Source organism: Arachis stenosperma, chromosome 10, assembly GCF_014773155.1.
Source record: "Arachis stenosperma cultivar V10309 chromosome 10, arast.V10309.gnm1.PFL2, whole genome shotgun sequence".
In the NCBI taxonomy this organism is placed as follows: Eukaryota; Viridiplantae; Streptophyta; class Magnoliopsida; order Fabales; family Fabaceae; genus Arachis; species Arachis stenosperma.
The window spans coordinates 126,340,053-126,358,619 of record NC_080386.1 but is presented as its reverse complement, the minus strand read 5'-3'; the positions used below and the strand labels follow the sequence as shown (position 1 = coordinate 126,358,619).

Genomic DNA, 18,567 nt, shown 5'->3' with positions numbered 1-18,567 from the left:
TTAATCATAGAAAAATTTAAGAGATTATTTTATAAGTAAAATTTGATAAACCATTTTAAATATTTACTAAAAAAAAGTCATTTAAATCTACAAAGCCTAAGTTACTTATCTGCATGAATACAAAGATTAAATTGAGCATTGATCCAAAATTAAGTTTTATGTCCAAAACTTTTCAAGAATATATAATGGTGGTGATAGAACAAGTGAAGAGCAAATGTGGTCCTTAAAATGGCTCCCTTCCCAAACAGAACAAACACATACAAAAGATAAAATTATTTTAAAGTATCAAATATATGATATTAATAAATAGTGATCTATCTGTCAAATATAATATGCCTACCTGTTTATCATTAAAAACCATATCTTCATTAATTCGACAGCCGGCTTTTCAAATGAATACCAACACAATTTCTTTTTTCTTCCATTGCTTTAAGATACTCTATTTTAAGTACAGTGAAAGACGGTGTTTATTTGGGCGTCATTAAATCAATAAAAAAAATTTAATAATTTTTTTTATTTTTTAGTATGTTTAACAAATTTTTAATAATAAAAATAAAAATATTAAAAAAATTTTTTGATAAACTATCATTTATATTTTTAAAAGATTTTTTTAAAAAAATATTTTTTATATAATAAATAAAAAAATTATTTTTATTTTATTTTATCTAAATATAATTAATAAATAAAAAGATTTTTTATATAAAATATCTAGACATAAAATCACTTTTATTTTTTAAAAATATCATTAAATTTTTTTTTAAAAAATAGCGTCTAAACAAATCTTAAATGAGTCTATTTTTTTCATTAATTGTTTTTTTTCTTAATATTTTGGTATGCACGTGATATAATATATATATATTAAGATTGTTACCATTACATTATTGTGTCTAATAACCTCATGATACATTGATATGGTGGGATTTATGAGTGTATTTCTTCTGCCCAACAATTCCCATCTTCCAAACCAAACAATTTAAAAATGTAGATTTGTTCATGGTTTTTGACAAATTTTTTAATGGATAGTGGGAGTACAATCTAACTAATAACTTTGATAAAGCGCAAAATCCAGGCTAAACAGTTAGGATTACACTTAATTAAGTTGAGTATAAAATATTAAAATGTTCTAGGATACCCACTTTTCTTCTCTCCTTTTTAGGTCCCATGATGTTAATCTCTATAAAAGTATACTTATAAAAAAATAATGCTTTTATTTATTTATTTAGTTATTTATTTTATAATGAGAGTCGTTTGTTTGTATAGTTGAAACTTGAAAGAAGTATTTTTAAGTAAAAGTAAAAGTAAAAGCAAAAAGTTATTTTACGTTTAGGCTTTTTTACTGGAATACGCATGAAAAATTTTTTAATTCTTAATATACGTACGGTTTGATCTTCCTCCTCAAATACGCACTGTCATTTTGCTTGAGTCAGCCACGAAATAGTTCTAACTCAATGCAGACACACACGAAATGGGCAAAGCAATGGAATACTTTGCTATAATCATGTTTTCAATTTTTATGTATTATTCAAGGGCTTTTTTAGAATGTAAATTGTAATCATGTTTTACATTGTCAATAGTTTAACATAGATTCCATTTTTTCTCAGAATTTAAAGGTATCATTCTTTTAATTTTGATCAACATTTATGTTTTTATTACCTTACATATTTTTTCTTCTCTATATATACTTTGCTGTCATGAAAAGATACATACCTGTACTCTTCTATGTGTATGGAAATTCTTGTGTTTTTAGTTGAAAAAATGACACATTGGTTATTCTCAACTTTCAACCTGCTTCAATGGATAAAATCTTTGCAAAAGGGAGCGTGATAATTCAGAAGGTGAAAGAGCTCAGCATACGAAATAAATATATGATCTTCAAGAACATATTAAAAAAAAAAAAGACAGACAGCTTATTAAGTTGCAGAAACAGGAAGGCTGTTTACATTGTGTGCTTTGTTTCTATGATAAAAGTTTATTAGAAAAGCTGCTACTTTACACTTCTTTGTGATTTTTAGCACAGAGTAGCTCAAGAGACCGTAATGTATAAAGATGAACAATTGAGAGAAGCCCAAGCCCATAAACCGTGTTCGTGAGATAGATGTTTTTCAATCAACAACAAACCAGTCATTGCAGGCTGAATTGCGAGAACGTACAGAGCAGTATAACCAGCTATGGATGGGTTTTTAGAGACAGGTTTATCAGCAATTCCGTCGTTACTTAAAATATTTTTGTTTTTGTGTTCCTTACTTCCTTTTTGACTGACAAAATGTATTATTTTGTATTTTTGTTTACTCAGATTGACATTGATGAGATGCATCACTATTGTCGTACTTGCAATTTGTGTCTGCTGTCCCTGATTTGGTTTGTCCATTTCGTTTCTGCCACATTTGAAATGAATTTTTTATTTCGTGCCTACACTAAGTGAAATGGTCCTTCCATTTAGTGACTACCATGCCAGAAATAGAATGGCGTGGATCGTCATCCTAAAAATAGTCCTGCATATTTTGAGAAATATTTTCACATATGCGAAAATTAAAAAATTTTACATGCGTATTTCTGTAAAAAAGCCTTATTTCATGTGTTAGATGTATAATTAACTTATCATGTAATAATATACAATAAATGATAATTTATCTTTTAACTTTTTAACTTTTAACTTTTGAAGGATACCAAAATAATTACTTTATAATAATGACTACGTTGAATCATTTGATTGTACGAGAAAAAAAAGAACATTTAATTAAAATTCCAACTTTCTTTTGAAACAAGTAACTAAGACATCGCCCATATTTTCTCAACATGCTAGGATGAAAATAATGAGCAATTGAGACATTCTAGATCTAGTTAGCAACAACTGCACTTAACTTCTTCCACTAATATTTCATCATTTTAGATATACTTAATAGTGATTGCTAACTTATTTAAAAAGAAGAGTAAAGTATATTTTTTGTTTTTAAAATTTGTTAAAAAATTTTAAAATATTTTTAAATTTTATTTTGTTTAATTTTGTTCTAAATTTTTTTTATTTGTATTAAATATATTCTTAATAATTAACTTTTTTTAAAATTTAAAATGAATTTAGCAATAATTTTACAAAAATAATTTTTAATACAAGTAAATCAGATATAATTGTCATACATTATTACTAGATTAGTTCTAAATTTTTTAAAAATTTAGGTATAAGAGATTTTAAAACAAAATAAACTTAAAAATATTTTTAAAATTTTTGACAAATTTTAAAAATAAAAAATATATTTTACTATTATGAAAAAATAATAACATTGAAGTATTGAACACTTTATTTATATATATATGATTAGTTTAAGTACAATTTAGACATTATATGTTTTGTTGCAAGTTTGATATTTATGTTTAAAAAATAACATGTTAAATAAATATGAGCCTAATAATGAGAAGTAGAGTGTCTAGTACTCTAGAAGATTTAAACCATGACCATTAGAAATAGTATAATGATGAAAATTTTGAATAAAAAATCTACATTCTTTTTAAAAAAATATATAAGGTAATTTGTAGAAAAATAAAATGTTGTTCTTCTAAAATAAAAGAAGCTAACTTAGAAAGTGGCGAAATTTTCTCCATATATTATTGTGATAAAATATTAATGGCCGCTGAAGTGTGTAATTAGATCTTGTAAGTTGTAAGCAACCACCCTTTAAATTTTGCAATTCAAAATAAATAAATTAAATAAACAAAACCAAAGTGAGTATCCCACAGTGACAATATATTAAATAAAAACAAAAAAAAAAAAACAGTAAAAAGAACCAAAATCGTTTTCCTTATAAGGCCAAAAAGAAGAACATTGTAGAAACAAAACCACTATTGCTTCTGCTTCTTTCTTGGGTGGGTGTCTTTAGAACACTGAAGAACAAAGAGCAAAGAAGAACAAAGAAGATGAAGAGGGTTCTGTTGCTTCTTGTGTTTGTTGCTTTTGCTTTCATTGTTATGGTTCCTGAAGCTTCTGCTAAGAGATGGCTTGTTGGTGATAACATGGGTTGGTCCTCTAGCTATGGTGTCAACTACACTAATTGGGCCAAGGGAAAGCATTTCTACAATGGTGATTGGCTATGTAAGAACAAAAAGAATCAAACTTTTCTCTCTCTATATATATATGTGTGTTGTTGAGTTTGTGTGTTTGATTTCAAAGTTTCAATCTTTGTTTCCTGTATGGACTGGATCTGAACCAATTTGAGCTTGGTATATGCTAAAGTTTTCAGCTTTTGCTTCATTATGCTACTTAATTTTTTTTTGGATAGTGTTGTATGTGGACCCAAGTAGTTTTATTGGATAATCTTTTTGAGATTTTGGGTTTTTCTGTTTTATTGTTGTTATTATTTCTTTTGATTCATATTTGAGCCTTATGTTGTATGTATCAAATCTGTGTGTTACTTACTTGACTATGAAATTCAAGGATTGATAATTGTTTTAGCTATGTGAATTTGCAATGAGAATTTGAGTTTTGAAGGTAATGCCATTGTGATTTCTCTTTCTCCATTCTTCTTACTTGCCCTTTTTCTTTCAAGGAATGTAAATGAGAATGGAAGGGGAAAAAAAGAAGAGGAAATGAAAAGAACAGTGTTTAGATCTTTCTTTTCCCTTTAGCTGATTTGTTCTGCATACTCAGATCTGAAAACTTTGCTTGCTTGTTCATTTCTTCAATTCTTGTTATTTTAACTTAATCCATGAAGTTTCTGGATTGTGTAACATAAATAAATAAAAAAGAAATTCACATCACAGATCTGTTTTAGTTCAAAGCAACTTTTGCTATTTTTGGATTATTATTATTATTAGTTACTATCATGCCAACCAAAAATAAAGTAAAAAAGGCTTCCCAATTTATTAATTCACTTTGTAAGTGAGGTGGAAAGCACAATTCAAAACAAAGATTTTTCATTGTCTCTTGATTCTTAAATTATTAATACATTCTTGAAAGTTATGTAAGATTGATTTGTCATTACTCATTAGGGTCTTAATTTCGGTTAGATTTATACAAATGTAAGCACACGCACACCAAACACTTGTTTGCAAATGCAATGAACTCTCTAATTTCAAGTTCCAATCCTATAATGATAGGGAGACAATAACCAAAGTTACTTTATTTAACTTAACATTCACAATTTCATGCTTATAACATCCACAATTACACACTTATCACATTTAAAATTATACAATTATTCTAGCGATAATTAATGAATGCTAAATAAGGTAACTTTGGGCTATTTAGGCTGATTTTTTATTGTCTCCCAAACATTATTGATTCTTCCTAACTTATTATCCTCTAAATTGCTAAAGATATTATAGGGGTTAGCTAATGTGTCTCCATATTAATAATACCAAATGACAAAAAAAGGACAAATTTTTAGGGTATATTTAATATTTAGGAGAATTGTCTAGAATTTTTTTTTTAAGATGCTATATCATAACTTGATGTACCTTTAACATGATACTAACTTGATTATTTTACTTTTTCAGTCTTTGTGTATGATAGAAACCAAATGAATGTTCTAGAGGTGAACAAGACAGACTACGAAAAATGCAATTCTGATCACCCTCTTCACAATTGGACCACCGGTGCCGGAAGAGACGTCGTTCCATTAAACGTGACTCGAAACTACTACTTCATCAGTGGCAAGGGATTCTGCTTTGGTGGCATGAAGCTAGCTATCCATGTCGAGAACCTGCCGCCGCCACCAAAGGCTTCCCCAGAAGTAGCTGGAGCACCACCGGCGTTGTACTCGAGAAGCCAGGTTGTTCTGTTGCCCGTTGTCTTCGCCGTTGGGGCGGCATGGGACACATTCATTCATCTTTGGTAGCTAACTTGGTGAATGGTATAGTCAAAATCCGACAAGAACTTTGTGCTCCACATTTTTTTTTAAAAAAAATTAATCTTTGTTATTTTTTTACCAAGAAGTATTGTTGGTTACTTGGTGAAATTAGTAGTTTGACCTTAAAATGGAGGTTCAACTTTCAAGGAAGGGTGATTGTTTTTGTTTCAATTGTTAGGTAGTGTTTGGTGTTTTCTTAAATTTTCAAAAAAGAGAAAAAAGAAGGCATTATATTGTATTTGTGCTATGTTCATGTGTTGTCCAGCAGAAGGCAGAAATTGGTGGCATTTTTAACTAATTTGGAGAATTCAAATGCGGAAATTGCGGGAATGAATGATTTTTTTTTTCTTGTCTAGGACCAATAATAATTGATTATAGGACCTTATGTTATGTGGATCCATGTGGGTGTGTATTTCTTTTTTGTCTGAAATGAAGGGACCATGTTGAAAGTTGAAACAGCATCCTTACGTTTTACCAACCATCAATTCTAGGCTTTTGAACCCATCATGAGTGAATTCTCGAGATTATATTAATGGAGAGGTTCCTCCAATTCAAAAGTGTACCTCAATTGAACTTCAAAAAGATGAATGCGTTTATCCCAATTTACTATACCATACTTGCTATATTTTTTAAGGACTTAAATCTAAGATCTTTAGTTAGAGAATTATGATATAGTACCTTAATTGATTCCACATTAGTGTTATTATTGGTTTTATATATATACAATGCATTTTCTCGCGCAAGAATTTCTTTTGGATTTATGTGAATTTTTAGCATAGACTTTTTTTTATTTCTTTTGGGATCAACAAGAATTAAACTTTAAAACTTTTAATTTCTATAAGCTTTATATGATGTCATGAAAAAAAAAAAAAGAGGTTAGTCTCATTCTTGTGGTGATTTTAGAGATATACTTTCATATATATATATTTCTGGATCAAAGAAAAATATTTCGTGGTTCTTTATATTTATTCATCTGATCTTGTGCAACTCAATTCTATTGTCTCATAAATGTTAATAGCATCTGCACTCAAATAGCATGCAAAATAACGGGAAAAAAAAAAGAGAGAGAGAAAAGAAAAAGAGACAAGTAGAAGAAGAATCTAATATAATAAGTTTCAAAACAGTACTGTGGCTGGTTGATATTTAGCCAACATCTATGAGAATGATAGTCATATATAGTCATAGTCATAGTTAACTTATAGGATCACTAGATTAATTGCTTCCAACCCCAAACTCTTCCTCTCAAAGACAAACAAGCATTTGACTTAGACAAGAGGCCATTTATCATAAAATAAATAAATACCTTGGTGCCATTAATGAAGTGCCACAAGTTGAGATTTAATTATGTACATGTACAAAGTCAATGGGTTAATCAAAGGCTAAATAAGCAATATATATGCATGTATTCCAGACTGTGTTAATAAAGTTTCTAAATTCTAATAATTTCTACTACAAAGCCTTGGAGAGATATGAAGAGGATGTTAGCATCTAGCTCACCAGCCATGGTGCTACTGTTTATGGTCTTTGCTGTGCTTGTCATGTTGCCGGAGGCCTCCGCGAAACGGTGGTTAGTAGGAGACAACATGGGTTGGAACTCTAATGTCAATTACAGTATTTGGGTGAAGGGAAAGCATTTCTACAATGGTGACTGGCTATGTAAGACTCAAACTCTCTCTTTATAGTGTGTGTCTATATGAATTTAAAATCCAATAGTAGTACAAATTTGAATCATAATAGAAGCTACTCTTTCATGATTTAAATCCAACCATTTGCTTTGATTACCTTAATGCACAATACATGTCACGAACTTGGTGAGAGTGGATTTGAAGTTTTGAAACTTTTTGCTTCTCTATGGGCTTGATCTGAATTCAAGCATGATAATGGTATAAGCTGAAGTTGCTAATGTCACTGACCAAGTTGGTTGTATCTCGAGCTTTTTTGGTTTTCTTATTTTAAATCTTTGAACCTTGCATCAAATCTATGTTGTTGACTAAGGAAGAAAAAGGAAAGACTATGAAAAGTAATTAGTCATTATAACATGAAAAGTAATTAAAAGAAAAAATTTGATTAGTCTAATTATAGTTCTTATTAACTTCTAATCTTTGTTTCTAGTGGTTGTAACTTCCATTTCTTTTTCCAATTTACGTTCATCTTGCACCTCACTAATTATTTTGCTTTCAAGTTTTTGTGTACGATAGGAACCAGATAGATGTACTAGAGGTGAACAAGAAAGACTATGAAAAATGCAATTCTGATCACCCTCTTCACAATTGGACCACCGGTGCCGGAAGAGATGATGTTCCATTAAACGTGACTCGAAACTACTACTTCATCAGTGGCAAAGGAGGGTTCTGCTTTAAAGGCATGAAGGTAGCTATCCATGTTGAGAACCTGCCAACTCCACCAAAGGAGGATGACTCACAAATGGCTGATGCACCAACATTACCCCCAGCAATAGCTGAAGCACCAACACTGGCACAGCCCCCGGTAGAGATCAGAGCACCAGCATCAGCATTACCCCCAACAATAGCCAAGGCAACAAGTCCGCCACAGCCCCCAGCAGAGACTGGAGCACCAACATTTTCCCCAGAAAGGGGTGGAGCACCAACATTGTCCTCAAGAACCCAGGTTCTTCTCATGGCTGTTGTCTTTGCCATTGGGGCAACTTGGGATACATTCATTCATTTCTGTTAGAAATAAAATAAGTTGTCTTTCATAATGGTAATTTTTGGCTTTCACGGGGATAATGGTTGTTGACCTCAAAATAAATGGTTCATTAGTTGTTTCATTGCTGAAAATATATTCCTGCATTCTAATAGAAATAATTGTCCAACTTTAATTGTGCATAGAGAAATAATCTGTTCCTTAAAATCTGTTAGAATTCCAATTTAGCTCCCAAAATTTCCTCCGATATCTAGATTGTCAATCCATCGTATTACTAGATTTAACATAAACATCTAGACACAAGACATCAAGAAGATATTCCAGTTAAAAGCTTACAACAGCAATTGTTATGTACACACTCATCTAATCAACTTTTCCTAATGTAATGCAAAGTGCAGCGCAGAATCTCAGATAGTACTAAATCATAGACAAAATAGACAGAAAAAGATTTGTAGCAGTCACAAGCATATGTTGAATATAAAAAATGGTTTACCTGAATACCTAAGCTCAGAAACAAGTAATTATGCTCAGCATGAAAACTGTTGTTCAACTGGAACCAGGGTCAAGTACAGGAAGCCTGCAATGCAAACTGATTGATTTATCAGTCTGGTGAGTACCCGGAATAAAGAATTGGAATATCACTGTCAAACAACTGCCCTGCGGTGCAATCCCATAGAAGGCGCAATCTGGTTTGGCCAAGTGACACTGGAGACTCTTGGCAAAGTGCTTTACACTCACTTGCACGGATTGACCATCACCTCTCAAAATCGACCTTGATGACCTTGACTGAGCACTGAGATTTTGATCTTCAGCTGGAGCATCTGCTTTCTCTCCAATGACCATCAATTTCCGGAACTCAGCACCTAGACTGATCAGTGTTGCCGAAACTTCAACATGCAGATCACCATACTTACTAATGAAGACATTCAGTGAATCACCCAAATACTTCATCCGATCCACAAAGTTTTGCAATTGAACCAAATCCGGTGCCTATGTTATCAAACATGGCATGAGTGACATAGGGCACTGAGATAAAATGAGAACTGAAATGGCCTGACTTACATGGAATAAGAGGAAGTAACTAACTACTTACGTGTGTCCAAATAAACCATCTCAAGTAGCTAACTCTAACTAATGCTAAACAAACTCATCAAAACATTCTAACTGTCCTCTAAGGATGCTGCCGCTACTGGTGATAGTTACAAATATGATAGCATTGTATAGAGATGATTAAAAAACAGTTCAGGCAAAATGCAGAGTCTTTTCTTTTTTTTTCTTATTTATTTATATGAAATCCTAAACTCACTGAATGATTAAAAATGTTTACAATAAATATTTAAAAGTAGTAACTATAACTAACTAGAATTAATTAACATCTAACTAATGCCAATCAAGGCAAAAAAGATGAGTAAAGGTGCATAAATAAACAAGATTTGTATCAAACCCAGAAAATAACTAACTATTAAGAGTCAATAAACTGAATTAATATCTAACTAATACTAACCAAATTTTAATTTAACTATGGATATTAGATTTGCCTCTGTGCCCGAGTTTTTGGGAACTCAAATCCATAAGAAGATGAATAGATGGCTTATATACATAACAGCTTCTCACACTATTCTCTGAAATTGTAATCATCTGTTAGAATACTAGCTCTTTTGAAGTCTCTGACACTTTCTTCTGCATCAAATTGCCCTTCACTTTAGGGAACTAATTTGACTTACTGAATATAATGTCTAAGATTAACTTGACTAGGAAATCAAATACAAAGAACTTGTAAATGTCTTAAAATTATCAAAGACTGACATGAAAATTGAAGCTAGCTAACACTTAACTAACTAAAGTCAGACTAAACTAATAACTAATATTTAACTCATCAAGCTAGCTCAACTAGCCTTTTACAAACGTCAGCCATGAGTGTATAAAGCTTCTTTAAAATTGTGCTTCCATTTGATGATCCCTAACATTAAGAAATTAATTACTTAGTCTTCAGAGTTGTCAAACGCTATTCAACTAATCACCATTACACTCTTCACGTGTTTTCTTGTCATCAGTATCCAAACCCTAAGGCCAAGAACCCAAGTCATTTGGATTAAAAAACCATGGCTACCTCTCTTGGCGTCGATCTTTTACATCCTAGAGCTCGGATTAACTTCAGGGACTAAAATGAAATGCAGATACAAATTAAAAGAACCAACGAGATCTTACTCATCACTACCTAAATAAGAGTATGCAATCACAGTTTCACAATTGATTATATTTGGTCTCTATTCTCTATAAGTAAATGAGTAAGTAATTTTAGTTTCCGAAGTTTTAAGAAGTCAAAATAGTCCCTTAGGCCTCACATTTGTTACTTACAAGACTATTTTGACTCGTCAAAACTTAACAGAGACTAAAATGATTCACAAGTGTATCTACCGGTTCCTACATGATCATTAACCCATTCATAACTGAAGTCATCACATGAATTTTACAGATTTCAGGTACTAGACTGAATCGCGAATACAAATTAAAGAACCACAAAACAAAGAGATTTCACTCATAACTACCTGAACAAGAGTCTGAGGCAGATCCTGCGCTGTTTCAAGTGCACTCTGAAGCTCCAAAACCTGAGTCCTCGACAGCGGCTTCGAGATCGGAACGTCATGAATAACCGCCGACTTGTACCCGCGCGTCTCAAACGTCAAGAACGGCATCGGCTGCGTGCAATTCGGTGGAAGCTTCTTGACGAGCTTGATCTGGAGGCGATTATTGCTGCCGTCGGAGGAGGAGCCGCAGCAGACGGTGGCGGCGCTGCGGACAGCGCGGTGGAGGAGGGAGACGTCGACGGCGAAGGCGATGCGGTCGTCGTTCTGGCTGGAGATGCGGTAGTCGTCGAAGAGGGCTTCGCGGCGGAACTGCGCGACGGAGTGGAGACCGTGGCCGTTGAGGAGGTTGTGGAGGAAGGCGGCATGGTCGCGCGTGAGGTACACGTGGCAGGTCTTGCCGAGTTTGTCGAGTGCAGGGAGGAAGCGCTTCTCGAGGAGATAGACGCCGTTGTCGGTTAGGAATGCCTTGAACTTCATGGAGAGGCAGTGAAGTGCGCGCGAGAAAGGGGATGGGATAATAAGACTTCAGAGTTCAAACTTGAGAGAAGCGAACTTCAATTTTTGCTGCTTGGTTTTCCCTCCCTTTTTGCCGGCCCGGGGGTTTTGCCGTGGTTTGGCGGGCTTTCTTTGTTTTTCTGTGTCTTGGACTCTTGGGCGATTTTTTGGAAAGGAAAATGCTCTTTGCATAGAAACAAGTAACACTGAATTTTATTTTGATAGGTTATTTACAGAGTCCTAATTGACGTAGGAGCAGCTACAGTTAATAGGTTAATTATATTAGTTAATTGTAATAAAAAAATATAAATTTAATATTGTTTAAAATAGTGAATTTTGTGTTATATATTAATCTCATATCATTTAAGTTATGAAATTTTTTTTTTTCACTATTATAAATAACTCATGTACTTTTTATTTATGAAATATAGTTAAAATTTATTTGAATATGAAATAAGTTGCGTATTTATTTTTCTTTAGGCTCTTTGACAGTAAAAAATGCATCCTTAACTTGGCCAACCAAAATAAATTTATGACTATTTTTACCATAGTAAAATTGTTACGTCCCGGTGTCACTAATCATATATTTGTTTTTTAAAATAATTATTCATGTAATCAATAAAATAATAATAATCATCTTTAATGATATAATAATATATAATTAAATATATAGATATAAGTCATAAAACTGATTCACATCAATAGTATTCGTATGTTCGGGTGTATGCTGGATCCGGACAAACGGATGTTGGAGCAGAGGTTCGAGAGGGTTGGAATCTAGGCACGAGTTACGAGAAAGGAGGAGGTTGCGTGCTGAGATCCACGAAAAAGCGATATGGTGGGGCCATTTGCAAGAACTCCGACGCTTAAGTCATTATCCGTATAAAAGGCGATGTTAAGGGTTGGAGTAGGTGACATACCTGTGAGAAGGGGTAGGTCCCTCCCTTCTTATAGTCCGTATTCAGGTGGGCCCCTTTGACTAGACCCACCTTCCTGAAAGCTTCTGCTAACTGGCCAAGTTCCACGTGGAGGAAGAGGTGAAGGCAGATCACCTCCTAACTCGAGTCGAACAACCCGTTGAGTCGGTAGCTCATATACAGACTCGGGTTACTGATGCGCTGGGCCGAAACAAATAGTATATTAAAATTAATTTTTTTATGATATAAAAAACTAAATATTTGTCTTTTTTTACTTTTTATATTTTTAATCAGGGACGGATGATTTATAAGCAAAATTGTTTACTTTTTAGACCGAAAAAAATTTACAAAATCGTCTAGAAGCCGGTGAAATCGAATCCAGGTGGTTTTTATTAAACGACGCGTTTATATATATATAAAAATGATTTTATTAGGTAGATAATGGCTTTTGTGAACAATGAGCCACAAAATTGATTCAATAAAGTAAAAACACATTACACCTTCAAATTATTTACCTAAATCTTAATATTAGGATAACTATCAGTACACTTAGTAAATTGAACATCCGATATATCCATTATTCACTTTGTTTAATATTTTCATTGTCTACCTATATTTTTCCATAAAAAAATAGGGATAAGTATTGTTTTGGTCCCTCACGTCGAGGGTCGGAATCAAATCCGTCCCTAATGTATATTTTTATTTAAAATCATCCTTAAAGACATATTTGAATTTAAAATCGTCCTTTTCTAATAAATTTTTTTAATTTATTCTTAAACTACCCCTATAATAAAAATATTATAAAATTTAAAAAAAATAAAAGAAAACGTATTCGGTGGGGGGAGAAAAGGGTATACGAAGGGGGAGGGAAGGGGAAGGGGAAGGGGGAAGGGGGAAGGGGGAAGGGGGAAAGGGGACGGGGAGGGGGACGGCGCCAGCGGCGAAGAGAGGGAGGAGTGGAAGTGGAAAAAGCCGGAGAAGAAGAGGAAGAAAATGAAGGGAACGCGGGTTCGGGGTGGGGGAAGGGAAGAGGGGAGGGGGACGGCGGCGGCGAAGGGGAAAGGGAAAGGGGGGAGGGGGATGGCAGCGGCGAAGGGGGAAGGAGAAAAGGACGCGCGGGTGGGGTGGGGGGAAGGGGAGAGGGGAGGAGGAGGGGGGAGAGGGGGAGGGGGAGGGCGGCGGCGAAAGGGGAAAGGGGAAAGGACGCGCAGTGGGGTGGGGGAAGGGGAAAGGACGCGGGGTGGGAATGGGGGTGAGGGGAAGGAGAGAGGGGGAGGAGGAGGAGGGGGAGGGGGAAGGGGAGAGGGGGAGGGGGACGGCGGCGGCGAAGCTTGGAGCCGCCGTCGCCGTGGTGGTCCCGTCGTCGTTGGAGATCGCGTAGTGGTCCCATCGCCGCCTCTGCCTCTGCCTCGCCGCCTCTGTCTTGCCGCCTCGCCGCCTCTGCCTCACCTTCTCGCCGCCTCGCCTTGCTTCTGCTTTCTTGCTTCTGCTTTGTTGTTTTTGTTTTTTGTTTGGTGTTGTTTCCTGCTTTCTTGCTTTCTGTTTCTGTTTGGTGTTGGTGCTGTTTGTTGGTTGGTTGGTGGTGGTGGTGGTGGTGGTAGTGGTGGTGGTAGTAGTAGTGGTGGTTGTGGTTGTGGTGGTGGTGGTGGTGTTGGTGTTGGTGGTGGTGGTGGAGGAGGTAATTGTGCTGGTAGTGGTGAGGGTATTTTTGTCCAAAAAAAATAAAAGGACGATTTTAAATTCAAATACGACTTTAAGGATGATTTTAAATCAAAATATACATCAGGGACGGATTCGATTCCGACCCTCAACGTGAGGGACCAAAACAATACTTATCCCTAAAAAATTACCAAAAATCGTTCATGACAAAAAAAAAAGAAAAAATAAATAATATTGAGAGACGGATTTAATCATCAAATGCAATAGCAATCAGGCATGATATATGCTCAATTTGGGTAAACAACTTATTAAGCTCATTTTGAAAAAATAGCTTAAACAATAAATAGCTATATTAAAAATAGTTTATAAATAAGTTATTTTGTGGTTGGATTTTTAATTCTAAAAGTAGTTATTTTATAGAAATATGATAAAAAATAGTAATATTATGAGAGAAGTTATTTTTTTAACTTATCTATAAATTCTTAAATAATTTTTTAGAAAATTACAATTTAATTTTAAAAATTGCATCAATTATTAATATTATTATTTTTCATGAGTCAAAAATTCAAAAAAATTACTTTTGAAACTTTTCAAATTTGCCATAATATTGAGAGTGATGAAGGAAAGAGAGAGAGAGTTAGCAAAAACAAAGGCCAGGGAGTGAGGGAGTCACGTTGTCGCCCATTGCTGCTGGAGCTGAACATTGGTTGAAGTTTTGAGGGAGTAGGGGTGGCAAAACGGGTCGAGTCCGTCGGACCGATCCGCTAAACCCGCTAAAAAAGCGGGTCGGTTTAGGATTTGGAGTCCGCCAAATTAGGAAAACCCGCCAAACCCGCACCGCAAAATTGGCGGGTTTTGGCGGGGGCGGGGCGGGCTGGCTCGTCGGGCCGAAGACTTTTATTTTTATTTTTTTTATTAAATAAAAGAGTGATTACTATTACAACATTAATAATTATAGAATTTTTAAACACTTTTTTTTCATTTTTTGTTTTTATTCTTCTTTTAGTTATTAACTTTATTTATTTTATTTTACAATTTCGCATATATACTCAAATTATGTGACTTATTTTTTAAAATAAAGATGATTCTATTGACAAATATTATTTTAAACAATTTTGTTGAAGTTAAAAAAATAGTAAAAAAAATTATATTATAATTTGATTATTTTTTATTTGTATTTGATTTTTTAATTATTATTTTTGGTTAATTTTAATGAATTTTATTTTTCAAAAAAAAAAATAAAAAAGAGTCAAACGGGCTAGCCCGCCAACCCGCCAATCCGCCATAAAGCGGAGCGGACTAGCATTTTGAACCCATTTTAGTTAGTGGGGCGGGCCAGTCCGCCCCGTTTATGGGACGGGCTTAGGCGGGGCGGGATGGGTTGAGACGGGCCAACCCGCTTTGCCACCCCTGTGAGGGAGTCACATAATGTTGCGGCTGTTGTTTCTATTTTCCACGAAAAGAGGAGTACTGCGATTAGAGTTACGCTAGTCATATATATTTGGTATTTGTGTATTTTCTAAAATTTACATTAGAGTATATTCATATTTAATTTTGCTGTTGTATTACTAGTTTGTATATTTAAATGAGATTTTTAATTAATGTTATAATTTTAATTATGAATATATTTTTTAGATTTATATTAGAATATATTTATATATTTTGTGTTTATTTATAATTTTATATATTATTTTATAAAAATCTAATTATTTCAATTGAGCCATAATTAAACTTCTTCCATAAACTAATAAATAAAATTATTATGAAAGAGGAATCAAACAATTGAAAATATAAGATAAAAAGATACCACATTATTCAATTCAAAATTTTAGAATGTCAAATTAATTGATCTCTCTTCTTATAAACTCTTTACTTTTTCTTATTTTTTTTATGTGGGACTAAATTCACGCATTCCTCACACTTGCAACACTAACAATTTTTATTCAAAAGTCATACTTACTTATTTAACATTAAATGTATGGAGTTAAATACTATGCATAGATAAAAAAGGAGTAATAAAATATTCAAGAGTTAAGAAATAGGAGTAGACCATGCAACCCAATTGATCACTAAATATAACGGACAAAAGATCTAAACACTTTTCATGATGTGTAAATGTAATGCTGACTGTGACTATCTCTCCAATTACACACTCAGGAATATCACATGTTAATTACAGTTACAAAACGCCTTATATGTGTCTATGTATGGCCCTTGCACTCTTTTATTCTCATATTACACTTTTTGTTCGCACTACACACATATATATACACTTTCACAATTGGAATTTTGGTTTGTTTAGGAAGAGAGGAAATGATGGAGAAGTTGCGGTTTGATAAGATGGCGGCAGCGGCGGTGGCTACGGTGGTGGCGGTGACGGCGATGACTGTGATGGGAGAAGACCTCCATAGGGTTGGAGGTTCTAAAGGATGGCGTCCTGATGTCAACTACACTGATTGGTTTGCTCATGAGAAGACTGTTTATGTTGGTGATTGGCTTAGTAAGTAATTAAATTTACATTTAATTTCTCTGTTTCTCTCTTAATTATTTATTTATTTATTTTCCAATCCTTTAATTAATATGTTTAATTTCTTGTGTATGTCATGTGGGTATTTCATGAAATTTGAGGGTTGCAAGAGTAATTAAGTAACAAGAAGCTGAGTTAAATTTGATGTTGCCTCTAATACTTGTATCACAAATTTAATTTCACCTCAATCATATATCCTCTTCTAAAATGTATAATAGTATATATTTAATTTCTTTATTTCTTCATATTTAATTTTTATCACATACAATATTTTAGTTCTCTTTTCATGAATCATGAATATAAAAAGAAGATAAGAGAGACAAAAGATTCTATTTGACTGTTTAAACCTTTTTTTAGAAAACAATTATTTTTTCTTCTTCTCTAAAGATAAAACTCACAAACATATATTTTTCTTTTTTAGAGAAAAACAAATTCCTTTAATTTCCCCCATTTTGTTTATGCTAGTTATACTTGCCTAGTTTGTTTATTTAAAACAAAAATAGCTTGTGAGTTGTGACTTGTGACATTGGGAAAAAAAATTTATTTGCTTAATACATGGAAAATGAGTTTTCTTTGGCACAATAATAGAATGAAAAAATAATAATCTTATTAAATCTTTACCATTATATCTATTTTTAATATATCATAATTTCATGAACTTTGGGACTGGAGTATTGGCCAAGCTAAGTAAGGCTGCCACTCATATTTATTAAAGGGAGAAGAAAAAGAAAAATAGGTTACCCTTTTACTTTTTGGTATATTCAGAAAACATTGCTATTTAAGTGGTGTTGCATATATGCAAGAAATTAGGTAACTCCTGATCAAGAAATTAAAACTAAAAATTAAAGAATTGATGATTAGATAAAAAGCCTAGAATAGCAAAATGCACTCTACATTCCAATAAAACATAGTATTTAAATAATAAAGTGCATTCATAACTTATTAGTAAAAAAGAAAAGAGTAAAATGAGAAATAAACTTTTAAAAATTTATATATTTTAAATAAATAATTTTTTTTAAAAAGAAAAGTATAGGGTACCAACATATTATCTGCCAATTTATTACCAACAATAGTTAATTATTATATTTTAAACATATATATAAAGAGACACATCCAAAAAATATATCTATAAAGACATTTCTATTAAACACAGCCATAAAAAAGACATTTTTATTAGACACATCTACAAAGATACTTCCATTAAACACAGTTAGAAATAAGAGTTGGCAGAAATTGACAGATATGATGTTGATAACGTAGTGGGATTGTTTTTAAAAAGTATTAATGAAATTCTTTATAATAGTAAACATAAACAAGTTAATTTAAATTAAAATTTTTTATTCTAATTATAAGAATTAATTTAAAAATAATATGGCTATATTTATTATTCTAGAAAATTTTATTGTATTTTTTTTAGCCTAAATTTTTAGGAATTTATTTATTACTTTACTCAAGAGATAAAAAGATAAAAAGTTAAAGTCATTGAGTCAAGAGAAACACAAAATCACAACAGCAGAAGGATGAATAAAAGGGAAAATAAGAATCTCCCTTTGAAAACGATAAGAATAATGCTACTTTAACTTTCCATACCAAAAAAAAAAAAAATGCATGCATGAGATACACACAAAAATATTTTTACGACTCTTTTTTTAACTGTTGCAAATCATTTTAGAAAACTGTCACAAAAGCACGAACCAAATCGCCACATATATAATTAGGATCAATAGACAGAGAATTTGATATATTTTATGCATCTGACATGCTAATTATTTTAATACATTATAACACTAGTTAATTTGTCTTGCATTATTAACATTCAACTAATTAAGTATTGTTATTAAATATTAACTAACCATTTTTTTTATTAAATATCTTTT

General features: G+C 32.7%; 3 protein-coding genes across 4 annotated transcripts; 2 read left to right on the top strand and 1 right to left on the bottom strand.

Annotated features, from left to right (window-relative positions):
* The first annotated feature begins 3,819 nt into the window (after positions 1–3,819).
* On the top strand, positions 3,820–6,422 carry LOC130954839 (early nodulin-like protein 19). Its single transcript, XM_057881613.1, has 2 exons — positions 3,820–4,084; positions 5,488–6,422. Exons 1-2 carry the CDS (start codon positions 3,910–3,912, stop codon positions 5,826–5,828), a joined length of 516 nt encoding a protein of 171 aa, XP_057737596.1. The 5' UTR covers positions 3,820–3,909; the 3' UTR covers positions 5,829–6,422.
* Positions 6,423–7,309: 887 nt separating this feature from the next.
* Positions 7,310–8,643, top strand: LOC130954930 (early nodulin-like protein 19). Its single transcript, XM_057881699.1, has 2 exons — positions 7,310–7,496; positions 8,023–8,643. The coding sequence occupies exons 1-2, from the start codon at positions 7,310–7,312 to the stop codon at positions 8,532–8,534; spliced, it is 699 nt and encodes a 232-aa protein (XP_057737682.1). The 3' UTR covers positions 8,535–8,643.
* On the bottom strand, positions 8,312–11,759 carry LOC130954929 (uncharacterized). 2 transcript variants are annotated; one of them, XR_009076516.1, is made up of 3 exons: positions 11,054–11,759; positions 8,998–9,494; positions 8,312–8,527 (listed from the first exon to the last, which is right to left on the bottom strand). XR_009076516.1 is itself a non-coding variant. In XM_057881698.1 (2 exons), the coding sequence occupies exons 1-2, from the start codon at positions 11,567–11,569 to the stop codon at positions 9,051–9,053; spliced, it is 960 nt and encodes a 319-aa protein (XP_057737681.1). In that variant the 5' UTR covers positions 11,570–11,759; the 3' UTR covers positions 8,636–9,050. The 2 variants fall into 2 exon arrangements, 1 of the variants encoding a protein (XP_057737681.1); XM_057881698.1 differs by lacking the exon at positions 8,312–8,527 and having other exon boundaries at positions 8,636–9,494.
* Positions 11,760–18,567: the final 6,808 nt, after the last annotated feature.

Bases quoted from the DNA above. Each gene is read 5' to 3' on its own strand.
- LOC130954839 (XM_057881613.1), top strand. From the start codon at position 3,910: ATGAAGAGGGTTCTGTTGCTTCTTGTGTTTGTTGCTTTTGCTTTCATT. The intron at 4,085-5,487 runs GTAAGAACAAAA...TTACTTTTTCAG, and splicing joins CTACAATGGTGATTGGCTAT to TCTTTGTGTATGATAGAAAC.
- LOC130954930 (XM_057881699.1), top strand. From the start codon at position 7,310: ATGAAGAGGATGTTAGCATCTAGCTCACCAGCCATGGTGCTACTGTTT. The intron at 7,497-8,022 runs GTAAGACTCAAA...TTTGCTTTCAAG, and splicing joins CTACAATGGTGACTGGCTAT to TTTTTGTGTACGATAGGAAC.
- LOC130954929 (XM_057881698.1), bottom strand. From the start codon at position 11,569: ATGAAGTTCAAGGCATTCCTAACCGACAACGGCGTCTATCTCCTCGAG. The intron at 9,495-11,053 runs GTAGTTATGAGT...TTGATAACATAG, and splicing joins TGCCTCAGACTCTTGTTCAG to GCACCGGATTTGGTTCAATT.